The 27,632-nt window shown below is 45.7% G+C and overlaps 1 protein-coding gene across 1 annotated transcript in view; it reads left to right on the forward strand.

Annotated features, from left to right (window-relative positions):
* Positions 1-27,632, forward strand: part of LOC138488752 (aryl hydrocarbon receptor-like) — a 654,410-nt gene that overhangs the window by 426,571 nt on the left and 200,207 nt on the right. The window contains exon 3 of the mRNA XM_069616026.1: positions 2,123-2,238. Within this exon, the coding sequence (XP_069472127.1) occupies positions 2,123-2,238 (116 nt within the window). The remainder of the gene's footprint in view (positions 1-2,122; positions 2,239-27,632) is intronic.

Raw genomic sequence — 27,632 nt, forward strand, 5'->3', positions numbered from 1 at the left:
GCACATTCAGATTCCTTCTTTTTCTGCACCATGCGGCTTAATGGGTTGTGTTTTAGCTCTTTTGCTTTATTTACACCCACTTCCCTGCAAATCCTTGTATACATCACAGTGATGGTGGGCGTGGCCTGGAGCTCATGGTGTAAGGAGGCAGAGAAGCCGAGCTCCGGCCGAGGCGCCACTGGATCTCTCAACGCACCGTCAAAGAGCGTGGCTCCAGAGGCCTAACACCTCTAGAATTTACACTAATGCCTTCCCCCCCGAGGGGCAAGATATCTGCCCTCAAACTCCTGGAAAGTGCTCACCCAGAACCGAAGGAGAGATATGTGTTGAACTGGGAGAGAGACCTGGGGCGCTCCCTGGAGCCAGAGGCATGGAACAATATATGGACAAGACTGAACAGCAGCACTCAATGTGTCACCAATAAGGAAGCGGGTATAAGGTTTGCTTCAGGTACTATATCCCACCAGCCCAACTGTATAAGGCAGGTGCAAGCACATCGCCGAACTGCTGGTGGGGTTGTCCGCAAGAGGGGTCGCTGTTCCATCTCCTGTGGGAGTGTCCCAAAGCGGCGCACTATTGGAAAGGGGTACTGATGCAAATTCAAGCAATCACAGGTCTTAGTATCCCATGGGACCCCGGAATCATTTTACTGGGAGACACGAGGGATGGGCACCTACCGCTATCAGGGAGCGTGGCCCGCTTGTGCACACACCTGTTAACAGCTGCCAAAATCGCCCTCGCCTGCCTTTGGAAGAACCCTGAGGGTCCCTCGATCCCACTGTGGTGGGCTAAATGTTGGGCCATCGCCATAGCAGAGAGGGTCACCGCGCTCCGCATGGGCAGTCTCAACCTCCTTCGAGACATTTGGGCCCCATTTATGGACTATGCGGAACGCTATCTAGCCCTCACGCAAAAGCCTCCAATCGCGCGCTGGCTATTCTGAACCATGAGGCGAGTCACCCCCCCCCCATACAAAACCCCTCTCCGCCGCCCAAGGTCCCCACAGCCAAGTAAATCTGCGAATGAAATGCATGCTAATTTTCTTGACTTTATTATTGCCATAATGATCTGTGCTTTTATGAGTTTCTGCCAGCTCCGATATCTACTGTTTAATTGTTATTTCTTTGGATAATAAATATGTATATTGAAAAAAGAAAAACACAGGGGGGACGGCGTCCGCTCTATCAAAAATGTAGGCAGACACGGTCCGCCCTCATGGTCCCTGAACTTCTGCCCTGGTGCTGGATGCAGGTATACAGAAAAGACCCTTAGTTCCAGTGAGATTCACAGTGTGCTGTGCAAAGTGCAAACAGTGACCAACTGCTGGAGAGCAAGTAAAGACTCTTAGAGCGTGGCCAGCAGAGAAAGCAAAGCTCTAGAGATCTCTGTAATGGGAGTGAGCAGAAATGCACTGGTCACCAGGAGGGGTGTTAGGCAAGATCTGCGGCATGGTTATTAAGCAGAGAGGGGGAGGAGCACATGCGAGAGTGACAAGGGTGTGTATGTTTGTCCTGAATTCCCATAAGGAATCATTGTAGGCTCTGCAGGGAAAAAGTAGCAGTAGTTCCGTTACTGCCACTTTTCACGCACCACCAAATGATAGTTTTGGTAGATTTTTTTCTGCCGGCAGAATTACAGCGCAGTAAATCTGCCAAAAATCCTGATGGAGTCATATGGACTCCAAAAATGGGGAATTACCACCACTTGTAATCCCGTGGTAACTCCCTAGGACCAAGTGGCGCTAATGGTAATTGAGATTGGCGATTTTTCAGCGGAGTTACCACCGGAATGCCGCCAAACTCGTAATGAGGCCCTCAGACTTTTATGCAATGGGAAGTGATGAAATAACTTCAGTTGTCTGGACCCTTAAAGAAAACAATAACATCTATAAGTACCTGCTGTTGGTGAAAGGGCCTAGATGGAATACCAGGTGGTGTGTGTGAGACAGAGTTAGCAGAAGTGCTGAATATAGTCGTAAAGGTTTTATCTGATCCTGCATTGCTTGCTGGGCCTGAAAGCCCACGGCGAGGTAGTCACTAAGAGTAAAAGAACCTGACATTCACAGCAGTGTTATTGTAAATGTTATTCCAATCCTAAAGTTCCTTTTCTTTCCTCATTGCAGTTGCCCTTAAAACCAACGGCTCCAAGCGGGATGCTGAGGACAGCCGCTGCCATGACAACCAGAGGGCCTGGGGACTGGCTGACAGAATCATGCCGGAGGGGGAGCTTCTCTTACAGGTTTGTGCCCTGGGCCTTATGTGTGCGCCGGTCTGAGGCTCTCAGAGTGCATTTGCTGTCAGAGTCAATGCGAATCTATTTTCCAGTCTCCATGTCTAGGTCTGAAGAGCACATGGCCAGGCAAAGAAGCTGTGACAGCAGTCAGGGGGGCCACGGGTCTCATCTCCTCGTGTTTTCGGGACTGGTGGCAAGGTTAGAAATTGCTTTTTGGCATAAAGTACCTACGTCAGTACCTAAGCATGACACCTGAGTACAAAAGGAGTTCACATTATTTCTTCACGGTGCAGGTCGGAACACGGTACATCAGGATAACAGGCTATGGGCCTCATTACGACCCTGGAAGTAACCATGCCGCTTTTTGCGCCATGGCTACCCCCATACCGGGTACCGGGTCCGGGTTCCCTGAATGGGCAAATACCGGGCCATTCCGACCTTGGATGGCCCGGTATTTCCCCATTCAGGGAACCTGGACCTGGTACATCCCCATTCCCATTTGAGCCCTCATAGGGCTCAATGGGAATGGGGATGATGCTAACAGCAGCCCGTTAATGACAGGCCTGTTGTTAGCATCGGGTCTGCTTGCGGGACCCGCTAAGCCTTAGCGGGTCCCGCGACCAGACCTCGTAATGCGGCAGTAGGGGGTTTATGGGGCTGGCAGCTCTACCAACCCTGTTAACCCCCTACTGCCAGGGGCATAATGAGGCCCTATGTAGACACAGCAAAAATACACAAAATGCCCTCTTCACTTTCTCTTCCTCTTCCCGGCCAACTATCTCTTTCGCTCTCCAACTGACACAACAATCACATTCTCAACACTCAGCACATACAGGCAGCTTCTTCTGCATTCCACAGTCTGTCATTCATTCAGAGCCCCAGAGAACATGCACAGGCTGGCATCATGATGACACTACACTCGCTCTCACCATGACATGGCACACCACTTGCATATGTTCTGAGGAGGGGAGGATCTCATGCTGGTTTGCCCAAGACTTGTGCATTTGATCTCCAATCATTGATATCTTGTGGGATCCCGGTATGATGTTGTTAGTCACATTCTTGCCCACGCCTCCACAGACTTGTGATCTCAAGCCAATGCCTGTGCTTTGAAACACAAATGTGTATTGGCGCTATATAAATAAACTATCATATAATATCATACCATCGTGATCTTTATTTGGTCTTACATTACTCCAAATATTGTAGGTAATATCCCACGAGGTTCCAGCTTATTATTAGACGAACCTCTTGGCATCAAGTAATTTGTGAATTTGGGCTTTGCCCTGATCCCTTGTAATCTGTAGGGTAGTGTCACAATCCTTTAACATTAGGCTATCGTATTGAACTGTTCACCAAACATCAGAACATGTGTTTGATAATGGGGCTGACCCCTAATCACCCATGAATTCTTTGACTAATCCTCTGAATGTAAATCAAGAAGCCTTTTATACTGCACTGGTTGCCACCATAGTGTCTCCCTGCCCTGAGGCTTGTCCACAGGTTGGTGAATTATGCCACTGCCAGTTGTATCCACACAGCAGCCTGAGGAAGAGAGCATCGAGGAAGCCATCCTGATCTCAACCTAAATGGCTCACAGTATTGTTTCTTCAGAGATTGTAGGACTCTTGGCTCCATATATTAACTTCACAAGAAACAGGATTATAAATTCTAAGAGCACACTGCTTGTCTTTTTAAGCCAATGAAAATGCTTGGAACATGGGCTGTATTGACCAAGGACAGCCTGACTATGAGCAACCAACGCCTTTTGCCGTTCCCACTTCCCCAGCCAGCTCAGATCTTAGCACCAGTGTAGTTTCCTACACGGGTGCTAAGAGTAATTCTACTCCCCAAAAATAAATAAACATACCTTTGGAGAGCAGCCGGGTGCTGCACAGTGCTGCAGCGGGCCGCGCCACAATGGTATGTTTTTATTTTTTTAAGTAAAAAATAAAAATAACATTAGCACCCTTATAGGGATCTATACGGGTGCTAGTGGCGATATGCCCCTCAGTGGCGGGTCGACCCTGTAGGTAATGTCATCACCACACTCATTAAGGGACCCTCGCTGTGCTTGGGCACTTAACTTGGGCGGCAGGCCATTACCTACAGGGTCGGCCAGCAACCACGGGGCATAGCGCCTCAGAATGCTTAGGGGGTGGAATATAACCTAGCTCCATGCTCCGGACTCTTATATAAGAATTGAATTAGAGAGGTGAGCTGTTGAGCCACGCCGAAGAAGGCCACCATCTTTGGAGTCTCTTGCCAATGAGAGTTAATTTTGTCCATGTCTGTACTCTGCACCTCACAGTTTGGGGGGTAAACAACGATAGCACTGGTTTCCTGTCTCCCTCATCCTCATTTGACCTGAGCATAATTGGGTACCGTGCCATAAAGAAGATTTGAAGTACGGAGAGGAGACACACGTACCGTACCGTCAATTAGGAGAGGCTGGTGTTGCTCCGTCCCAAGCTGGGACAGAGTTCTTTCGCTGGACCAGAAAAAAGGAATGTGGCAGAGATCCGAGATGGGCTACAATGCCAGAAAACATAATAATAATAATAATAATAACAATAATTCAGCAGTTATATTGCGCTACAAACCCTCAAGTATCTCAGCGCTGCTTATTATTTGTCAAGCCCACTCCTCCATTCCGACAACTTAACCCCTGATTCCGGGTCACCCCTCTCCCCTTCCTGCTCACCTGTCGTCTCTTCGTCAGGTTTGACTCCAAATCTCTTCTTCCAGAGTGCCTCTTCTCTTGAGTGTAGATGAGGTCTGCCTCGGGAGGAAGCCACCTTGCCCCTCAGACCCGGGTTCAAGGGTGCCCCGTACCGGAGCAGACCAGTTAAGGGGAAAAAGCCGCGAGGCACAAAAAACCCCTTCCTTAGCAGGGTAAGGACGGCTGGTTCCAAGAGGCTGAGCAGAGTGAGGTCGAGAGGTCCATGAGGACAGCAGCCCCAGCTAAGTAGGTGTCGAGGAGTACCACTACGAGGGGGATCCCACACACTGAAGAATGGCAATCTGATGGAGAAGATAGGGGAGAAGCAGGGGAAAACACAGAGAGACTGCCAAAGGCCAATAAAGCAGAGAAAAACGCTTTAGCAGGGGAGGGCGAGCTACATACAAGTAAGAAAGCCAAAGGAGGCAGGCGAGGGAGAGAAAACATACGGCAAGCAGCCGCGGAGGATAGATCAACAGCGTACCAACCCGGAAGCCTGATGCAAATAGGTTGCAACGCTCGGGCTTCCGGGTCGGAGCACGTAAAAGGGCTGCCGCTGGTCAGAAGGCAGAAAGACTAGACCGCGGTTGCAGAACGCGGGCGGGGCAACGGCTAATACTAATGGCCGCCCAAACGCCAGCGTTTCCACACCTGCCAACGGCCCCTGAGTTTGACATTATTACCCAGGGTGTGTGTGGTGCTCATTTATTGACCTCGGAAGGGTGAAAGGCTGAGTTTGGCCTTGGAGAGTTCATACACTGTGGAGGTTAAGCAAGTACGCAGGAATTCTTTAAGCACCATGCTGGGCAAAGGTACATGCTGGAGTTTCATGTTGCTACTTAAGAAGCCATTTGTTTAACACCACGTTCAGTCGACTGTTATGGCAGAGGGGAGGCCTGGCCACAAAACCTGAATGTTCTGCTGTTACGAGACAGAGCTCATTCTTCATACACATTGCTCCTCCTTACCTTTCCTCTCTTGTCTCTTTTTATCTTCCTCACGTCCTCTTCGGTCTGCCTCTCACTTCTGTCTTGTAGTTCCCACTCCTCCTTCTGCTCTATCTCGTTTTCGGTCTTTTTCTCTCCTTGCACCTTTAAATTAGAACGCTCTGGCTCTCTCTCTCTGTTCTATTACTGTCTATTCTTCCTTTCGGGTGTCTCTTCGAACCTCATCTGCTTTCATCTGGTTAATGAGGACTTTTTAAAATGATTGAAATATTTTGTGTTTTTAATATTGACTTCAATTTTTTGTACTGTCTTTGATCCTATGTACAGTGCTTTGGCGTAAGGCGGTATATAAAAAATAAAATACAAAATACAAACAAAATACACATTGACTGTGAAGGAAAATTGTAATGACGGACCTCCACCCTTTTAGTATTATGCAGTTACTGTTTATTTCCAAGTTAAGTAGTAACACGAAGACCCCCAACCAGCATCCATCAGGGTCCTGCACCAACCGACTATGGTGATGCAGGGCATTCCACAGAAGAACATACAGCTAGTATTCCATCCTCATGTTCCATCCCTCCCCTTAAGCATAATACACAACACACCTCCCCCTTTACTATATACAAAAAAAGAAACACAACACAAAAGAACTGTTCTACCCACATCTAAATATCATCCATGAACTATATACAAGTTATCCACTATGTGATATCTACACTCTAATAGCGGTTTAGTAATTATCTCATCACATAATGTCAATATAGAATGCTGCAACATAAATTTCCTCCAGTTAACACATGGCGTCATGAAATTATCTTTTCAACATTATGTTCCTGATCAGATCTTAGAACTACCTCCGCTATTCTGGACATATTCGATACTTGTCCATTTTGCACTCTTACAGCACCCCTCAACACCTGTGTCACATGCACTGGTTCAGAATACATTGAATCACCTTTCTTCTTGATGATTCCCTTTTTGATCCGTGTCCAATCTCCAGTCTCAATTTTAATCGCCTTCCTTGCAGTTTTTTCATTGATTCTTCTCACCCACTCATCCTTTCTCTTGTTCATCCTCCCCCTGACCCCTTACACCACACAATCAGACTCTCTATCTCTGCCCAACCATGGTGGAGCTACCTTAGTGTTCGGCTTTCTGCCCCTCATCAACTCAAAGGCACTTATACCGGTCTTCTTATGGGGTGTCAGGCGTAATGCATATAGCCATTCTCTCACAGCTGTCTTTACCTCAAGCCCCACTCATGCGCACAGCCTCCATGAAGCATCAATTCACTCTTTCCACCATTCCGTTGGTCTGAGGCTGGTATAGTGCGGTTCTCTTATGCTTTATCCCACACAACTTCAAATACTTCTGAAACATCTCACCTACAAATTGCCTCCCATTGTCCGTCAAAATGGAATTTGGCAATCCTTCACTCTCAAAAATGCTTTGCAAAAATTCTTTCATGCACTGAGAGGATACTTTGTTCACTATCTTAACTCTGTCCACCTGGAGAATAAATTGATCACCACCACAATAAATCTTCCCCAAATCCATGGGCCCTCCAATATCCATTGCTAAATCACACCATACACCGACAGATGCTTCCACGTCTACCACCGGTTGACTCTTTGCCACAACACCGTTTCCTGACACTACACAGTCCAGACACATTCCTACCATTCTTTCTATAACTCGGTCGTAACCTGGCCACCAGTAATCTTCTCTGAGTACCCCGTTGGTCCTGTGCACTCAAATATGACCTTGATGCCCAATCTCCACTAATCTTCTTCGTAACATGCCTGGAACAACAACACGGTCCCACCGATATAAAATTCCATCTCTTGCACTCAACTCTGACCTCACCTCCCACAATGATCCCTCCTCTCCACTCAAAAGTCTCTTTTCGGGCCATTCACCCCAACAAACCCCAGGATGCGATTCCACATCTCATCTGACCTCAATGCTTGCTCCCACTCCCCTCAAGTAATCACATCATCGTGAAATACATAAACCACATCAGTGACACTATCCTCTGCTGCCACCTGATTCAACTCCCCATTCTCCTCCCACAACCTCCAAACATAGTCGGCATTTACATTCTCCTTTCCTGAAATAACCTCTATGTCAAATTTGTGACCTTGCAACCAGGCCACCCAGCACGCCACCCTTCTTGACACTTTATCCAAGCCTTCCTTTTGAAATATTGATTTATGGGGTTTGTGCTTTGTTGTTAAGGTAAACTCAGTACCTCATACAAAATTCAGAATTTTTTCAATTCCCCAATGACATGCCAAAGCTTCTTTTTCTAGAACAGAATAATTTCTCTCAGCTCCTTTCAACATTCGGGATGCGTGAGTTATGACCAGGTCCTTACCATACACTCCAACTTGAGACAGAACTGCCCCAATACCTGACCCACTAGCATCCAAAGATATGATACACCTTTTTTTGGTAGCAAACATAGATAAAGGATCTGGCATGTCAATACTTCTTTTTATATCTTGGAATTCTTCCTCACAATCATTATTCCACTCAAATTCGATACCCATCTTCAACACACTTCTCATTTTATCCACTCTATCGACAAAATTATCTGCAAATTTATGATAAAACTCTGACATGCCTAGAAAATACCTGAATTCCGCTTTATCCTTGGGTGATCTTATCTTCTTGATCCCTTCAACCAATTCCCTTTTTGGACGAAGGCCTTCCTCTGAAATTTCATGTCCAAGATAATCCACAACATTCTTTCCAAACGTGCATTTTTCAGCTCTCAAAGTAATACCCCTACCGCTTAAATTCCTTAATACCTTCCTCACATTCTCTTCCAGTTTCTGCTCAGTCTCCCCACACACAAGAACATTGGCCCTCATTATAAGGTTGGCGGAATGGGTTTACCGGCACCGCTAAAGGTGCCGGTAAACCCATTCCGCCCTACCACGAGGTCTCCTCGTGGGACCCACAGTGGGCGCCTGGAAAAACCAGGTGTTCATACCGGGTCCTGTGAGGACAACAGGGAGCTAACAATGGGCCCGTCATTAACGGGCCAGTTGTTAGCTCCATCCCTATTCCCATTGAGCCCTATGGGGGCTCGAATGGGAATGGGGTTGGACCGGGTCCGGGTTCCTTGGACGGGGAATTATCAGGTCCACCAAGGTTGCGATGGCCCGGTAAATCCTCATTCGAGGGACCCGGGCCCGGATTGCGGTAAGGAGGCAACCATGCCGGTAAAAGCGGCATGGTTACCTCCAACCTCCTGATGAGGGCCATTGTCTTGGAAACACCATACACCTTCCATACCACCCAACAATGTATCCATCACCCTCTGGAATACTGAAGATGCTGAAATTAACCCAAAAGGCATCCTACAAAACTGGTACACACCATCATGCGTGATGAACACCGTAAGTTTCTTTGATTACTGATCCAGTTTAATCTGGTGATAAGAACAAGCCATATCAAGTTTCATAAAATACTTGGCCTTTCCAATCATGGTCAACATTTCAGACATATTGGGTAATGGGTGTCTCTCTGCCACCACACATTTGTTTACTTCTCTCAAGTCAACACAAACTCTCAATTCCCCACTTGATTTCTTAACTACCACCAATGGCGATACCCACTCAACTCCCTTCGCAGGTTCTATTATTCCTGCATCCTTAAATATCTCAAGTTCTTTGCTTACACCCTCCCTGAGGGTCAGTGGAATCAGGCGAAGTTTAGCACTCACAGACCTACTTCCCTCTATCATCGCTATTTTGTGACCCATGCCCTTAACACACCCCACTTTCTTTGAAAATACTTCAGGAAAGCTATCAATCACATGTGATCCTTCCATAACATGCAAAAGTTGTTCCTCGGTATTGGGATCTAATCTTATTCGTAATCCCCTTTGTTGCCTCCCCCCTAGAAGAGTTTTGCAACTCCTGGTCACATGCACCTTGCCTTGTGTCTAAAATACCCAGTCACATCAATTTTCCCACAATTATATCCCCCGGGCCTTTTGTCTGATGGCCTCAAATCCTCAACTTTTCCACCCACCACATCTTCAAATATTTCACGGGACATGAGGGAAAGTTTTGCACCAGAGTCTGCCATCATACGCACAACCTTTCTATTTTCTCATATGTTAGCAAATGGACTGTCAGATCCTTCATCATCATCACACCTTACCATATTTACAGTAACCACCTCGACTTTTTCATCCTCTTCCTCGCCTGAAGACTGCCGTACCTCTTCCCCTAGATACAATATCTTTCTTCCGCCTCCAATGGCATAATTCCTACAGCAGTTTGCATAATGCCCCCACCTTTCACACTTATTACATAAAGCTTTCCTTCCTGGGCACACAGGCAAGTTGGCAAAATGATTGGAACTCGCACAGCAAAAGCATAACCTCTCCTCTCTTTTTGTTCCCTTTACGCCAGAACCCTTTTTAGTTCCCACCTCAGATCCTTTAAATGCTTTCTCTTTAGTATTTTTCTTTACACTGCCGTTCCATTCCCTCTTATGCTCATCTACCCTTAATATCTCATTTTCACAGATTTCTCCTCCTTCCTAGACAGCTTAGCCACACACTGCATGGTATGCTCAACTCTTTTTGACATTCCGATCACCTCCTCCAAATCAGGCTCATCTTTTAGCCAAATCTCCTCACGTATTTTATCATTTGAACAGTGTAGTATAAATTAGTCACAAATGTGCTCATCAAGTTTGTCCCCAAATTTACAATTTAAGGCAAGTTGGCGCAAGGCCATAATATATTCTTCTACATTCTCCTCATCTAGCTGTTCTCTCATGCCAAAATTGTACCTCTATAGAACTGTACTGAAACGGATGTCAAAATTGTGATCTAGTTTTATCAATGCTATATCAAATTCATTTGCATTGCTCTCATTATCCAATTCAGTAATTATCAGGCATGGTATCAAAAATTATTTGCCCCTCATATCCGATAAAATGCATGAGCATCAACACTTTCCTCTCTGCTGATATGCTATTGCCACATGCCGCCTTAATGTAGTGTAAAAATCCTTTTTGCCAAGATTGCCATTTTATCTTGACAGGTCCTGGACTGACCATAAACATGGGAGCATCCGGCACTCCTGTCACTGCCATTATAAACCAACACCTGTGATGAGCACACCACAAGCTTCTTGCACTTCATTCACAAGCTAGGCACCTAAACTTGATTGAAGATCAACAACAATGTCTTCATGTGACTCAATGCTGACATATATTGGCAGAGCCATCCTGGACATCTTTTATTACAGTGGCATTATCGGCATTGTGAGCAAAGCCAACATGAGAGTGTTGTTACTGGCATATATTGCCACAGCCAGCATAAAAAAGACTTCTAACACTAGCAGAATACTTGTATATATTTTAGGTTCAGCCATTATTGTTAGGAACGGCATAATAAAAATGTGTTGGAAAATTGGTTACCTGCCATCTATTGGATTTGTTCACGTGTTAGCCTACAAAACCGATTGTAAATGGCATGCTATAAATTGCATACTATTTTACCCACGTTTCTGGCACCACAATGTGTGCTTAATTTTATCATCCACACTTTTTGAATCCTGGGTATGTGGAAAAATGCATGTCCATGGGATTCAATGGTAAAATCATACCAACCATTGAATCCTAAAGGTGTGCCGTTGCTGGAGGCAGTACTTAGGGAGGGAAGTATCACTCAACTTCTATCCCTGCTTATTGCTGCTACCTTGGCCTAGAAGAAGAGAAACTCCAAGCTGTGGAGGCCCGACAAGGGACAGAGCTTCAAAATGTATAGGTACGTTTAAAAATTAAAAGTGAGCGATGGATGAATGAGTGCATGTTTGTGTATGGTGTGCGTGCAGCAGTGATTTTTCAGGCATATGTGTTTGTGTACCTGGGTACATGAGGTGTGCATGTGGGAGGTGATATGAAGTATCAAATCTGTGTGCGTACACATGTGCATGGTGTGCATGTGGGGTACGGTGAGTGGAGCGGTGAGGTGAAGTGTTAGGCTTGTGTGTGTGGAGGGATTGAGGCTGGGGTGTAACTTTGCATAGTATAAGCACTGCCGCATTGGGCGATGCAATCACAAATGTTCTTATAGGGGCACATACTGGCATTTTAGGGCAAAGTCAGCACAGGCGTGTCCGGGCAAATACAGGCATTATGAGAAACAGCCATCACAGGGATGTGGTGTTAAAGGGGTAAATATTGACATTTTGGGGCAAGCCAAAGGGCTGTATAAGGACAACTACTGGCATTTTGGGGCAAATACATCACAGATGTGGTCTTACAGGGGCAAACACATGCAATTGTGGGTAATACAGTCATGGTGTGTTTTTACATGGGCCAATACTGAAATTGTGCCAAATCCATCACAGTTGTGGTCTGACTGGCAAATACTGGTCTGTTGGACCAAAGCTATCACAGGTGTGTTCTTTCATCGCCAAATGCTGACATGTTTGGGGAAAGCCATCATCGGTGTGATCCTATAGGAGCAATACTGGCATTATTTTCCTGCTGCTATCTATACTGTATATATACAAAAAACCTCAACTAACTGCCAGGCATCTATTTCTTTTGTTGCATGTTTATTGTTGGGTAGAGTTGCCTGTTTGTATTTGCCCTCGTTTTTAGGTTCTGAGATGCCCACCTGTGTAAGACGATTTTCCCTATCAATCACCTACTCTTCCCTTGCTGATAAAAAGACAGCTAAATGGAGAGTATGAATTATTATCAATAACTTAATTCCAAATCAAATGGGTTTTTGCAAGTTCAAGTCATAATTAAACGAGGTTGACTACTGACAGTTTGAAACACAAATATCAGGTCATGGGACTATTTGGTGCCGTAAAGTGGCATTGCCATTTTGCTTCACAAATGATGTGCTGGAAAAGACCTATTATTTCGCATCCTCCAGATTCACTGCCTTAGTTGGTAGCGTCTCCCTCGCTTTGCTCTAGCACTCCTCCATCACTCATCATGGGACCTCATGACACCCCTCCAGTGGAAACACATCGCCAGTTGTAAGGTTCCTTAAGTGCATACAGAATGGAGTTGCAACACTTCTTCGTTTTCTTCATTCCTAGGCTTCCATTTGTTGCTAGGTGCGATTTCATTCACTGAACCCGTGCAACCTGCAGTCTTATTAGAATGCTCGCCTTCCCGGCGCTTCAAGATGGCTTCCTACAGCGAGACCGGCTCAGTGAGTTCGGGTCTTTTCTAAAGAAGAGAGGGGTGGTGGTGGGGGAGGGGGGCGCTGCAGGAAGAGAGGCGGAGAGAGCAGGGCAGAGGGAGGGGATTTGGCACAACAATAGTGGAACTCGGCTCTGAATGCACATCTGATGCTGATGGCTTCGGACATCCCTGTGCATTAGTGGATTAGGAACAGCCTCTTGTGCTGGAGTCAAGGCCAAGGAGGCTCCATCAGCAGTTCAAGCACACACCCGGTGCCCCTGCTTGCCCGCGGTGGGAGGGCATCCCTCAGGGGGCAGCCTGCTCCCAGAAGGGATATAGAAGAAACGTTCAGTCGCCGCCCTATCCCCCACATCCCCCACCCCGCAAATTGTGGAGGCTTGCAGCTCCGATTTGAGACCCAGGTTGACCTCATTTCCACAAGTCTGTCAGTGTGTCACTGTAATGATGTTATATGGCTTACACAGTGCACACCCGATTGCACCCTTTTCCAGCCTTAGGGCCTAATTCATGGAACCTTTAGCGTGGTGCAAAGTGGCTTTGCACTACAAAAGTACTCTTTGCACCGTTAATTAGGTCCATTTAGCACGGTGCAAAGAGTACTTTTGCGGTGCACCACTCTGAATCAGGGCCGGTTCAAGCAGTGCAAAGTCACTTTGCACTGCGCTAAAAGTTCCATGAATTAGGCTCTTAGTGACCTTCAAGAGATGGGGGATGGGTTGGGTTGGGAAGCTATGACATGTCAAGGGAGGAGAGCAAGGCAGCTGTTGCAGTGTGTTGATGCATGCAGATTTGAAGGAGGCATCTATGTGCAAGTAACTTTATAGGTGTTTTGAATGCGCTGGTTGTGGTGCGACCCGGCCTCTGCATACTGTGGTGGGTTTGTTCGGTATCAAGTTTGAGCTTGTGTAGTGACCTGGTCAGTGGTGGACCGGGAACCAAAAGAGGCCCTGGGAATATTTTTCAAACTGCCCCATATTACACATTTTCAGCAAGCCCAACCCTTTTCCTATGGGACATTTTAGAAATATCTACACAAAAGAGGCCCAGGGTGCAGAGGCTACTGGGAAATCTCGAGAGTCCAGTATAAACCAGTCCACCACTGGACCTTGATGGGTTCACTCATCCATATTATGTGCATTCAGCTGTTTGTCATGGATTGGAAGAATGTTACGGTATTGTGGATGGACACAGGGTGGGAGGCTGGACGGTTATTTGGTTGTTAGTGTTGACTTTGGCTAAGGCAATGTCAGGGGGTCTGCCAAGCGCACCTTCTGTTTATCGGATACACCTTTCCATAATAAATGACATTAAATAAGAATGTTTCACAATAGCAAACACTGACCACCTTTATATTTTGCAAATGGGCATTATCATAACATTGCATGCAGAATAGCGTAGCAAATTGGCAGAATATAGCAGACTATCTCATACTGTTAGCCGTCAGCATGGAAGTGGTACAGCTGGAATGCGTGTTGCTGCAGCGTGGGTGTATATGCCAGTTGTTAGCGCATGATGCGTGTCCACACACATTGTCTTGTCTCCCCATGTAAATCCCTGTGATGGTATAGTTGGAATGTCTGGGAGGTGACAGTATGAAGTTGGAATGGACTTCCCGGCCAATTAACTACAAATTGTGGACCCTAAATCCATGCCCTGGTGCAGCATGAGCTTACATAGCTCGATATACCCGAGCTTCACTTAATATAGCCTAACAAGGCACCACAAGGCAGAAACATGATAAGGCATAAAGGGCTTAGCAGGCATGAAACGGCTTAAAGCGCACCATAACTTGCATATCATGCTCCTCACCTTCACCTCTACATTGGGTTTCAATTTTAATTGTATTGCTCTGCTACTAGCAGCCGATCGCTCTCTCACACTCTCTCACACACTCACTTTCCGTCCTTTTCTCTCTTTCCCTCTCTCTGTCTCTTTCACTCTCACTTAATCACCTAGAGATCTTGCACACGGTGCGCCACACGGATCATGGAATGGCAGAAGTTGATCAAACACCACAAAGGAAGCATACTGCAGACTAATCATGAACCAATCAACTGCAAATCAACCCTGTATCAACTGCAAACCATCCACAACCCAAGCATGTCAAAACCATCTGCATTCAAACAACATAACAATGAAGCATCCTCCAACCTACCATGTATCATCTGCCAATCCAAGGTGTACCAACCGCAAATGAACCACGTACATCTGTGAACTAACCATGCACTAACCACAAGGCAACCAGGTACCAATCGGGAACCATCCACATCCAAAGCATGAACCAAGCAAAGCATGAACCAAGCAACCACAAACCAACCATGTACTGACCATGTCGCAACCAGGGGTCAATCAGAAACCAGCCATGTTGAAACAACAATTGCATCGCCCACGCTCGATGTGCTTGATTATCTGGGCGTCTCCTACACTAAATATGCGGATGACACCCAAATACTCATCCCCATCACTGGTGACCGCATAGCTGATACAAAATCCTTGAATGACATCTATCTGGTCATTCAGGCCTGGATGCCACAACATGAACTATGCCTCAATGACGACAAGACAGAGCTCCTACTACTAGGCTCACCTCAACGCCTCAATAAATTTGACCAAGCCTTCAAGTCTTTCAACATCGATGGCAATGACATTAAGGTATCTAAGGACACTAAAACTCTGGGCGTATATCTAGACTCTGCTCTCTCACTGAACAGACAAACGAATGCAGTAAGGTCGACATCGGCCTATACCTGCAAACTCATCACTGCCTGCAGACCTTTTCTGAACCCCCACAACTGCATTACCTTGGCAAGAACACTCATTATGTCTAAGATCGACTACTGCAGTGCCATCTACCTGGGAACTAGTCAGTCCAACCTCAACAAACTGCAAACTATCCAGAACAATGCCATCAGGGCAGCTCTCAACATCCCTAGGCGCTCCCATATTTCCAACGTCAGATCGGATCTTCACTGGTTCCCAGTAAAACAAAGAATCACCTTGAAAACACTAGCCTTGACTCATAAATGGCTGAACAACAAAGCCCCACCATTCCTCTCCACTCGTCTCACTCTCCATCAGGGACGTCATTTGGGGGTCGCCAGAGGTCGCAACTGCGACCTCTGAGGTCTCCCTTGCGACCTCTGTGGTCACCCTTGCGACCTCTAGAAAAAAAAGAAAAAAAATGTTTTTTTAAAAAAAAAAATTTTTACAAACTTTTTTTTTTTTGTAATGCAAGCTCATGGGCTGTGGCCAGCACCATGTGGCTCTTTAGTTTTGGAGTGGCTGGCTTTCTTGTTAAAGCACTTTAAAAAAAAGAAGAAAAAGAAGAAAAGGATTGACACAAGTCTAACACTTTCAGCACTGACCCTAAATAAGAAAGATTAGGAATACCAAATAAAGTCTTTCTGGAATTCTATACAATAATTGATACTCATTAAAGGTTTATTTCAGGCACACTTCAGGGGGTGAGTCACTGATTTAGTCTGTTCTTAAGCGTAAGTGCTATATAACAACACATCATCATTTGGTCATGGTGCTTGCATTCACAGTAATTTGGTAATATGGACCTATACACACTGATCTTAACAATACATATGGCGATCCATTCTTGTATGAAATGTACATCACATTATAGTGATATCGTAACCATATTTTTTGTAGTGTACAATGCTATGCGATAGCACTTCCTGTTTTGTCAACGGGTGAAAGGTCGCGTTCCATCGCATCCCGCGATATCACTTCGGGGTGGGATCAAATGACATCACTTCCTGTGATGTCACCAGGGGTCAAGGGTCGTGTGATGTCACTTCCGCTACCCCTGGCATTTTGGTGAAATGACGTCCCTGCTCTCCATACTTCCACACGACCCACTAGAAGTCCACAAATTCACAGCCTCATTCTTCCCAGATTTAAACTCCAAAAAGCCAGAGGTGTGACTTTCCCTGTTCTAGCCTCAAAGCTCTGGAACTCCCTGCCTGTTCCCATTAGAACTGAGCCATCATTTCAAACCTTCAAGAATAAAATCAAAACCTGGCTGCTCACGCAAATCTCATGAAGCACTTCTTACAAGGCCTGGCCTACCTCAGGGTCGCCTTGCTTCCTTGCACATGTAGCCTACTTACCTGCTTACGTCATTGATTATGTCGATATACCTTGTATACAACATACACTATTGTATTCATGACTTTGTTACGAGAATTCTGCTCCCTTGCATCTTCCTGTAACTGGGGGAGCTTGAACCTCTTGGCACTGACCATAGTGTAATGTATTGTAACTGTGTATGCAAGAATATGCGCCCGGTTGCCCTCAGGCCTAGCTGCGCTTTCCAAATAAACTAAATACAAATACAAATACAACTAAGCATGTTCCAACCCTAAAGCATCCCTAAACCCACCATATATCAATCATTAGACGACCATGTATCAAGAATGGACTAGCATTTTACAAACAGTGAACCAACCATGTTCACACCGTGAACAAATAATGTACCAACCACAAAACAACCATGTGCTAACTACAAATCAGGCATAGCCATGTAAAACATCCATTGGGTTTGGTGGGTCTGGGAGACTTCTGAGCAAGAACGTCAAGTCACTTACAAACTAGGCAGAGGAGTTCAAAATGCATGCTCTGTCAGACTGGCCTCCAATAAGATGCCTGTTGTGTGCTGCAAACAAAAGGGCATTTTGATAGACCGTTATTACGACACTGGGATTCTCCTGATTTCAACTGCTAGAGAAATTAACCAGTTTTTCATGCTCTCTCCTTTGGAATATGTTTAGATAAATACGCAGCAGCATTTAATTTAGCTTTTTATTGTGAACAACGAAGAAAGGCCTTAGATTCTGTTAATTAGAAGAAAGACAAACTCAGTGCCCCATCGGCCCTATTTTTACTTTGCCTGAAGCTCCCCCATTCAAGGCAAGGCCGTCACGAGGGGAGTGCAGGAGGGGCAAACTGCCCCGGGCCTCGCGCTTAGTAGGGGCCTCGCGGCACCCTCTCCTCCGGCCCCTGTCTCTCCCAGATGCTCTCTCTCTCACCTGTCTTCAGCCAACTCAGCTCTCCTCGGCACGTTCTGCAGCCGCAGTTGCATGGACTCTGCTGAACTAGTATCAACAAGGCTATTTCTCCAACATCTCAACCGTGATGCAGACTTGGGAGGCCACTCTTTATCCCACCCCCTAGTGCAGAACGAGGGCACTTATCCCTCCTGCTGCCAGGATCACCGAAACGTCTGAAGTCCTCACCAAGGCTTGTGAGTGGTTCTGGCGTTGGAAATGGTCATTGTTTGTTGACTGTAAATCCTCTTTCTTCTGCCCCCACTGATTATGTTTATTCTGACTAAAAATAAAATTGAGAATCTGATACAACCAGCAGCAAAATGTGTGAGCAAGTTTTTCTTTGAGAAAATGAAAACTCTGCAAGGGCACCATAAGGCCAGTAATAATTAAGCCCGACATGAACATGTCCTGACGCAATGGCCTATGCTCATGTGTGACATTTCCACATAGTTATACTTTTTAGCTAACAGCGCTGCATGAATCTGACCTAAATACCCACATGAACCCTAAAATGACAGTTCAGACTACCAAGTGCTTTTGACTTTAAGGCCAAGACACTTGTCTTTTTCTTATGGGCAGTGCTTTTATGTACACAGCTTTTTTTGACCCAAGGCAGGCAGCTCTTAATAATGCAGACATGTATATCCTCAATATTAGTCATCCAAGTGGTAGACTAGGGCATCCTTTTTAGTTTTAGCTATTAAGTGTGCCACCTATAAGTTAAAACTATTGCATTAGAGTACAGATATGGGGAAATATCATATGGTATGTTATGTTATGTTACTTTGCATTTATATAGCGCCTTATGTACCATTGGTATGATCTCAAGTCGCTGGTAGGTTGAACGCCCTCGGGAACCGAAGTTCAAGTCAGTAGAGAGAGAGAGAGTGTCATAAGGTGCATGTGAGCACCGGATATGTGTGCAGCAGGTGTGGTATTCGTGTGATAGCTGCTTCTTAGCGGTAGGTTTGGTGGCTGGGAGATCAAGAGTTTGTGTTCGTTCTGGCAGGTTGTTATCCAGACCGATTCTGGCTGCGTTAGGCCTGAGGAGAACGCCTAGGCTGGAGGGTGTGTAACCAGCTGTGTTTTAGTTAGGATGATGGGGAGTATGAGGCAAGTGATGGTATGAGAACAGCTATACCGAATGGTGTCATAGTATTGCTGTGTTCTAGTTGAGTGGTGGTGTAAAGAAGAGAGTAAGCGTGGAGATATGATATGGTGGTTTACCTTAGGTGCTTGAGATCGAGCACACTGCAATAGTTCTATGCACTCCGCCCGTTCCATGCATTCCGCCGTTCCATGCACTCCAAACCGTTCCATGCACTCCAAACCGTTCCATTCACTCGACAGCATTCCATTCACTCCGTTTTATGTATTCCAACCGTTCTGTACACTCCAACCATTCTGTGCACCCCAACCATTCTGTGCACTCCAACTATTCTGTGCACTTCGATCGTTTTATGAGGAGAGGCACACATCTTGTAGGTGTTGTCTGGATATCCCCCATATGCCCTCCATTGACTGTCTATGGCCTGCCCCTCGCTGCGCAAAACACAGCCTCCTGGGTTTTCTTTGAGCTAGTTTTAACAAGCCTTATCATCAAACTGTGCGCGCCTGCCAGTGTATTTTCAAAGCAGTCTTCTGTAAATTAATGAATATATTCGATCTGTAAACACGCTACTGGTGTAATAAAAATGTCTTAACCATGACTGCCCTCAGCCACTCAATTTTTATAAGCACTATGCATGTCCTTGCCATCAATGGGCAGTTAATTCCAATACAGCAGTGCCTTTCCCATGCCTACACGAAAGCCCAAAATGTTGCCATTGAATCCAGGTCTGCACTGATCGACGGGCGGACATCCCGTGTGTTGACAAGCACCTTCTCATTGAGATGCATCGAAGCATGTTACTATACTGACCCAGGGCCATATGCCCTCCGAGAATCACTACGCATGAGAGATCCAGTCATTCGAGCCTTGATAAAAAAACCTTCAGATGGTCGAAACACGTGTTGGCACTCTTGATGACAAATAAAAAGCCACTGTGATATCACTATTGCACGCGTGTTCTATACCTATCACAACTTATTGTGAAGGTAGCAAGCTCGTATAAGGATTTGTAGTAGCTCCATCCTTGTAGGAACCCAACACAAACCTACCTAAACCTAGACTTGGGTCATCAGAGCATGAGCCCATTGGCTCCTTCAACCGGCCACAGGTACAACATAAACATATATTCAATAAAGAGTAAGGTGCAGAAAACACCATCAAGGGTAGAGCAAACCTAAGTGTTACTGCATGGCTAATGTGGACCACATTAATTGTAGGCCAGTATAGCCAGTAAAAACACTGATGGTACGCAGCCAGCCTGGATATAGTTTCTGTGGCAGGGCATTTTTAGTTGCTGGGAGTCCTGAAATGGCAATGCTGGCATATATTGGTGCAGCCTGCATGGACATACATGGGAACAGCCAGCATGAACATATTTGTATACTGGCATAAATTGTTTGCAAAGGCGGCATGAAATGCATTTGAAAATGTTCCTGTGCATGGTTGGTGACTTGCAACTATTGGCTTTTTCCATGTGCTAGCATACAAAACCAATTGAAAACTGCCTGGCTTTCTACCCAATTGTTTAAAGAAAGTGATGTAAAATGCACCATTTTAACCCAAAGTTTCAAACATTTTCTTAGGAGTGAGAGCCCCTCTCAAGGTCCCCTTGTCTGGTTTGGGCTCCCTCGCCAGCCTCCAATATACATGTCACTGTGTACGATGTGTGTCGTAATGCGCATAAAGGGGCAGGGCACTCCTTAATGCTGGTGCCTCGCACCACATGCCGTCATGCCATCCTATATATATTAATGCATTTGATACAAACATTAGTGTGACATAAACCTTTCTTCAGTAGAGAAACCTAACATTGCTGTAGTTGATTCGTAGTAGTAGGAATACACCATATTTTGGTTCCTCCACACAAAAGCTCAAGGGTGTATTTCTTGTGTCTCCTGTTTGCAGGGGTACCACCGCTGGCCCAGTGCAAACAATCGTAATGGGGCCTCATCAAATACTTTGCCTCGGGCCTCACCACACCTTGTGACAGCCCTGATTCAAGGTATGCTCGAACATGCAAACAGAGGTCAGCAAGTCTCATATAACCTACTTGCATTCAAATTCTATTCAAATCCATCATCGCCTGCTCTGCTACTTGCAAAATGTGTCCCCCTTTGCTTCCTGCTTCAGCCCCTGCAATATCAAGCCCTGTTCAATGTGTCAAGTCCCCACTCCTCTCTATCTCCAGTCCTTCAACCAGTGCTTAAATTGTAAGAAAATAAGTGGCAGGGTCCAGATATTTTCTTGCATGGTGGCAGGGCAGCTCCCTGTCTACTGTTGCGACCACCCACTGTTAATCCATATAGTGTCACCCGGCTGCTTCATACGGTGTCAAAATATTTGGGGTTAAAGCTCCAACTCCCACTAGTTCATTGAGGGTGACATCAACGTATTAGTTGTGCCTGAAACTAAATAAACGTTTAAGTTTCTTTAAAACACATCATTGTTAACATTTTGCTCTAATCCCATCAGTGTCAAGTGGAGTATTTTAACAATCTAACCACAGGAAAAAAGAGCAAAAAAGCTTTCGTCCTATGGTAAATTGATGGACGAATGTAGGCTCAAATCATTACTAAACTGATGAGTTGCCTGTCAAACACTTCAGCATGATTGTTTTGCTTAGGTTGGCACCCATGGCTGGCTCTCCTCTTCGATATGGGTCTTTTCACTGACTTTGCCTGTGTTTTCGGGCTGTTGGCTGATGACTGTCCTGTTGTCAACCTACGATGCTGGTTATTACACTAGAGAATATGCAGGAGTGTCATGCAAGCTGTGTGGACATGTCCAGCATCAGTGCCCAGGATTGTCACCTTGCATCTCATTGTTTTTCATGGAAATTGATGAATAGTCTTGCCCTGCCAACCTGGGTCAGCAGGTTTGTGACTAAAAATGAGCGATCCCAGGATGCAGAGACCCTGGTCAGTGCACACTGTTGTTGATTGTTATGTTACTACGACTGACTGACAGTTAAAATAATAAAGTTGCCAAAACACTACAACATAATCAAGCTGGGCTTAAAAATAAGTGCCAGGGCTCAGAAATAAGGTCCGGGTCTGAGCCCTGGCAAGCCTCTCAACAAATTAAGCACTGCTAACGTTTTACTCCCCAGCACTGTAACAACCTATCCCCTGATATTGAGAACATAACCTCAATACAGGCCTTCAAGACTTCTCTAAAAAAACCTAACTTTCCAGGAATGGAGCGCCAGAGTCCTACATAGCATCATCTTTCCATCCTAACCGTCCTATTCCCCAACTTTGCCATCCATGGAACATCTAAAAAACTACCGACATTCTATTTAATAAACCTATAGCATGAGAGAGCAAGGCAAATGCAAGGAATTCTGATGATGTCGCTTAGAATAAAAGTAGAACAAAATACACCCAAGATCGTTCTGAAGCAGGAGAAAAGTTTGTGGAAAGTTTGTGAAAGTTCAGGTGTTAGGAGCAGGTGGTAAGCAGGTAGATAAAAAAACAAACTAGCACATATACTAGGTAACAAAGTTCGACTGATGTAAGGGCTGTACTGGTATATGGTTAGGGTCATCTGGATGACTTAGCGGATGCCCTTGGCATCAAAGCCAGAAGTTACTCTTAAACATTTTCAAATAGCAGAGTCCTAGCTTGAACTTGTCTGTTGCACTAAGTGTAAGAAAAAGACAGGAGTGATAAGTACACTGACATTGGTAGGCCTATAACAGAAAAAGGTGGATGGAGCAGAAGTCGTCCCCTTAACTTGTCCCTCATTAGAATGGAGACTGGACCAAGAGTCTCAATGTTTTGGATGTGTGGATGCAACAAAAGTGGGCTGATTTTCAAAGAAGGTCGAAAACCAGAGTGAAAAGTATATCCAAGCCAGCATGAACAGAGATCAAGAAAGAAATGGGAGAAACCTGACAGGAGGAAAAGGTGGATACTTGATAGGACTAAACCATACTAGGAAAGCAAAGAAAATACTAGAGCAACAGAGAAGTCCGGTGCAGGAAACATACCTGGCAGAAGAGACCGAGAGGGAGAGCAAGGGTACAGGTTACATCTGTGCAGCTCTACCATGAAACATTGAGTTCAAGGCATAAAGCGTCACTGGAGGAAACATTGATTTCATGGCACAAAGAGTCACTGGAGGAAACAGTAGGTTCAAGACCAAGAGTCTCTGGACGGAAGTTGATATTTTTTTTAATTAAGAGGGAGGTCTGGGTTTGTTATAATTTTAGCATGCTAGATGTTAAAGACATGGCGTGTCTATATGAAAGTCGATAAATATCCAGAGTGTCAGAGTGCTTGGAGGAACAAGTTAGTGCCTGATCAAAGAAGCCTTTCGTTAGCTCTCTATGGCTTCCTAAAGTGTCCATACATAAACCATGCATGTCAGATTTAGCATTGCAGGTCTGCAACCAAGTGGAAGCTGTACTAAAAATGTATGCCATGTGAGGGTTGTGTGTCTTGCAGGAAGAAACCAAAGAAGATGGTGGGCTTGTATTTGCAATGTCATGAATATTGTATGTCTAAGCGGATGGTGCCACAGTGAAGGCAGCCAATGAGATTGTGGCGATTAGATTTCCTTGTATAGGGCCAATCCTAAGGGAAATGTGTGAGTGTTAACTGTTCTGGAAAAGTATTTATACTGTATATGTTCTGTTGTTCTGGGAGAGTCAAGTTAGTTCAATCTCCAAGGAGTTGTCTAGCCTCTCTCGCAGCGGCCGTTGTGAATAATACTTTGCTTAATGACAACGTGCTTTCACTTCTTGAGCGGTGGGCTTTTTTAGAGTACAGGGATCCAAGGTCAGCCCTGACATGCAGATATCAGCACCTGGTGGCAAGCTGGAACAATTGTCACAATAATGTACTGTCAGTATTTTTAGTCCTTCAGTCCATGCTCCCTCATGCATCATTTCCCTCCACTACCTAGACTGCAATCTACTCACCAATCACTATGAATTAATATAAATCAGCCTCTACAGGGATTGCTTTGCCTTCGTTTTGTTTATATACAGCATTTCTATATCGAAGGGCTTGACTTTTTATTCAATAAATAGAGACTAAAATAAAAACAAAAGAGGCATTGAAAAAGCAAAGACAAATCACTAATTTACCATGAGCTAAGCATATATCAACTGTAAAACAACCACATACCAACCATCCAACCATTTAAAATGCTTTGAAGCAGTCTTTGGGCAGGTGTTATAAGCAACCTAATATAGACACCACACACCCGACAAATAACCATGCAGCAATCACAAACCAATCATGTAACAATACAAGCCAATCGCAAACTAGCTAAAAGCAGTGGATAGCAATTGGAAATAACAGCATGGTTTAGCCCAGAAGGATTGATGTAAGGGCAACAACTTATTTCTCTGTTTGATAGAAAGAAAAATGAGGCGTTCTTGAGATTCTTTCTTAGATAAACATACATTTGTTGTGAAATCACACATGCAGCTTCCACAATCCACTGTCCTTATGCAGCGTCACATGAAGCAGATGTGCGGCTCAGCAGAAACAGGCAAGGCCACTGGAAGATCAGAGAGAGGAGATCCTGATGGAGAAGAGACGCAGAGGAGCAGCACACACAGAAAGACGAGTGTATCCTTCAGATTACAAGAAAGATGCAGAGGAAGAGCACTAGCTGAGAGGAAGAAGGGAGTGTTATGGGCGAGAGCAGGTAACCGCAGCTAGAGATCTGGCACCAGAAACACAAGAAGGCGCAGGGAGAGAGGACAAATGCAGCAGAAACGAAAAGACAAGCAGCAGATGAGTACTGCAAGGGGAAGTGGCTACACGTAACATGGAAGTTAAAGGACGAGGAGAACAATGACGAGGGGGGAGTTGGATGAGATATACATTCATGACAATTCTCCCTATTTAAGCGGGAGACTCCCAATTTTTTTGACAAAATTGCTGCCATATTTTACTTTTCCCCTCCTAAAATATCCCTGATCCCAATGCAATTGCATGTGTACATTCAATACTCCTACTTTATGTATCAAACTCCCCCTCCTACCGCTCCCCCCGAAAGATCCAAAATGTTGGTATGTATGGAGACAGTGGTGAGGAGGTACAGGTAATCCTAGGAAGAAGGAGGAGTAAGAAGCGTGGAGGCTAAGAGATACAGTAGCGATCCTTGTCCACTGGACAAATCGGTGTTCTGCAAAAGAGAGAAAACCACACTGTACTCTCGGACCTGGAGCGTGAAGGTTCATGAGTACACCAGAGTATGAGTTAAATCACACAGCAGACTGCCCATTAATCTCACTACTGGTAGAGGAGGGTGCAGTCAAATCATTGTTCAGAACTACACACACACAGACTGGGACAAAAGCTTGCCCGGCCCTTATCCATCTACCTCCTAAAATGCAGCCCATGGCGTTATACTCTGCTGAGAGGTTTTGTTAGAAGGCTCCCACCTCCCAAATTAGAACCGTTTTGTGAAACTAATCATGTTTAAACAGTGTGATTATTTCTTTAAGGCACTAGCTTGTAAGAATGTGGGGATGGGCATTATTGAAAGGTTTCTTTTTTGTTTGCTTAATTAAAAGGGCCAGAGATAGCCTGCAAGAGTCTGGGGTAAGGGACGTCATTTAGAGGTGGCCAGGGGTCTGAACGGAAGACGCGACCCGGAAGCACGTCCTGCCTTGTTTCCTCCTTCCGTCTTGTTGTGTTTAGCCGCTCGGCGCTGCTTTCCAGGGGGCAGAGCCGACTCCCCTGCATCCGCGGCTGCGCTGAGGAGTCGCGGCCAAGGGGGCGGAGCCGACTCCCCTGCATCCGCGGCTGCGCTGAGGAGTTGCGGTCATAGCTGCCGCCGCATACTACCTCCTGGGAGGAGGATTTGTTGCGCGCTTAACGGCGGCCCAGGTCTGCAGCACCGTCTCATCCAATTCTGACTGCAAGTGGGCCGTAATTACTGTGGAGTGGTAGGTTTCTGTACTTTTGGGCATCACCGGTGTGGCTTCCAGGAGTGTCTGCTTCTTCACGGATCGGATCCAGGGGAGCGCAAATTGTATCTTGTCTTGATCGGTGCCGACTTGCATACTATGGTACTAACTGCAGTTAAGTTTTCTGTGTGGTTGAGAAAAGGTGACACTCTTTACTTGAAAGCGTCCGCCTGGTTGACTGGTGATCGGTGGAAGATTTATTTTGTTTATTTTCACAAGGTGACTTCAAGCTACTTGGGATCTGTGAACTAATTGGGGCTGGATAGCGGTACTCTCGCCCAGACATGTTGCATACAGCTGCGAGGCCGCCCCAGCCTTTTTGCCAAACCCTGGTGAACCTTTTGCTCCATGGGACCAGTGGGTGGATGCCTTCAAGGTGTATTTGAGGGCTGCTGGCGGTGCAAAGTTCACTGATGATGAGAAGGAGGCTGCACTTCTTAACTGTCTGGGTACTGAGGGGTTGAGGGTTTTCCGTCACCTGCCTGGTGAGAATGTAATTGTTCCAGGTGGTGGTGAGGGAGAGATGGTCATAAGTGCATATGAGACTGCCCTCAAAAAACTGCAAATTCGTTTTGGTAAAAGAGTTAATGTTGTTTTGGAGCGATACAAATTCTTTTCTAGGGCACAAGGATCCACGGAGAGCATTGATGCTTATGTTACGGCGCTACGGGCGCTCATGGCCACATGTGGGTTTTCGGGTAATTTGGATGAACACATCAGGGATCAAATTTTGATGAAGACCTCTAATCCGAAAATCAGGGAAAGGTTGTGGATTGAAAGTGACCCACCCTTGGATAAGGTGTTGGAGATTGCGAGGGCAATCGAAGCCTCCAGGACTAGTGTACAAATTGTGACTGAGAGGGATGTGTCTAGAGATGTGGTTCATGCTGTGATGCCAAGGAACAAAAAAGTTATTGATAGGTCTAATGGTCAAGAGGGTAGGTGGTCTAAGGGTAAAGATGTGTGTAAAAATTGTGGTTGGTCCAGCCATGGGGCTGATTCCAAGGCGTGTCCTGCCAGCAATGTTGAATGTAGGAAATGTAAACTGGTGGGCTATTATGCACGCATGGGTAAGGTGCAGATGGTGGCTAGTGTGAATCCAGATGATTCTGCACTGTTGCAAGAAGGTGCCTCGGGTGGTAGATAGGAGCAGGGAGTGATTCTGCGTGTGGATGGAAGTGTGCGCAAGGGCCCTTGGGTCTCAGTATTGGTTGATGACCAGCCTGTGGATATGTTGGTTGATTCAGAGTCACCTTACACCTTGGTAGCTCCAGAAGTGTATAATGGAGATCTGGGCAAGCAGATTTCAGCTTTACTTGCTGCGGACATCAAGCCGTGTGCATACGGGCAGAACCCCAAGGCGGGCTCTGGGTAAACTGTATGTGGCATCCAAGGGCACTTGTGTACTGGGTTGGGATGAGCAGGC

This window comes from Ambystoma mexicanum, chromosome 9, assembly GCF_040938575.1.
Source record: "Ambystoma mexicanum isolate Mex_15411 chromosome 9, UKY_AmexF1_1, whole genome shotgun sequence".
Classification (NCBI taxonomy): Eukaryota; Metazoa; Chordata; class Amphibia; order Caudata; family Ambystomatidae; genus Ambystoma; species Ambystoma mexicanum.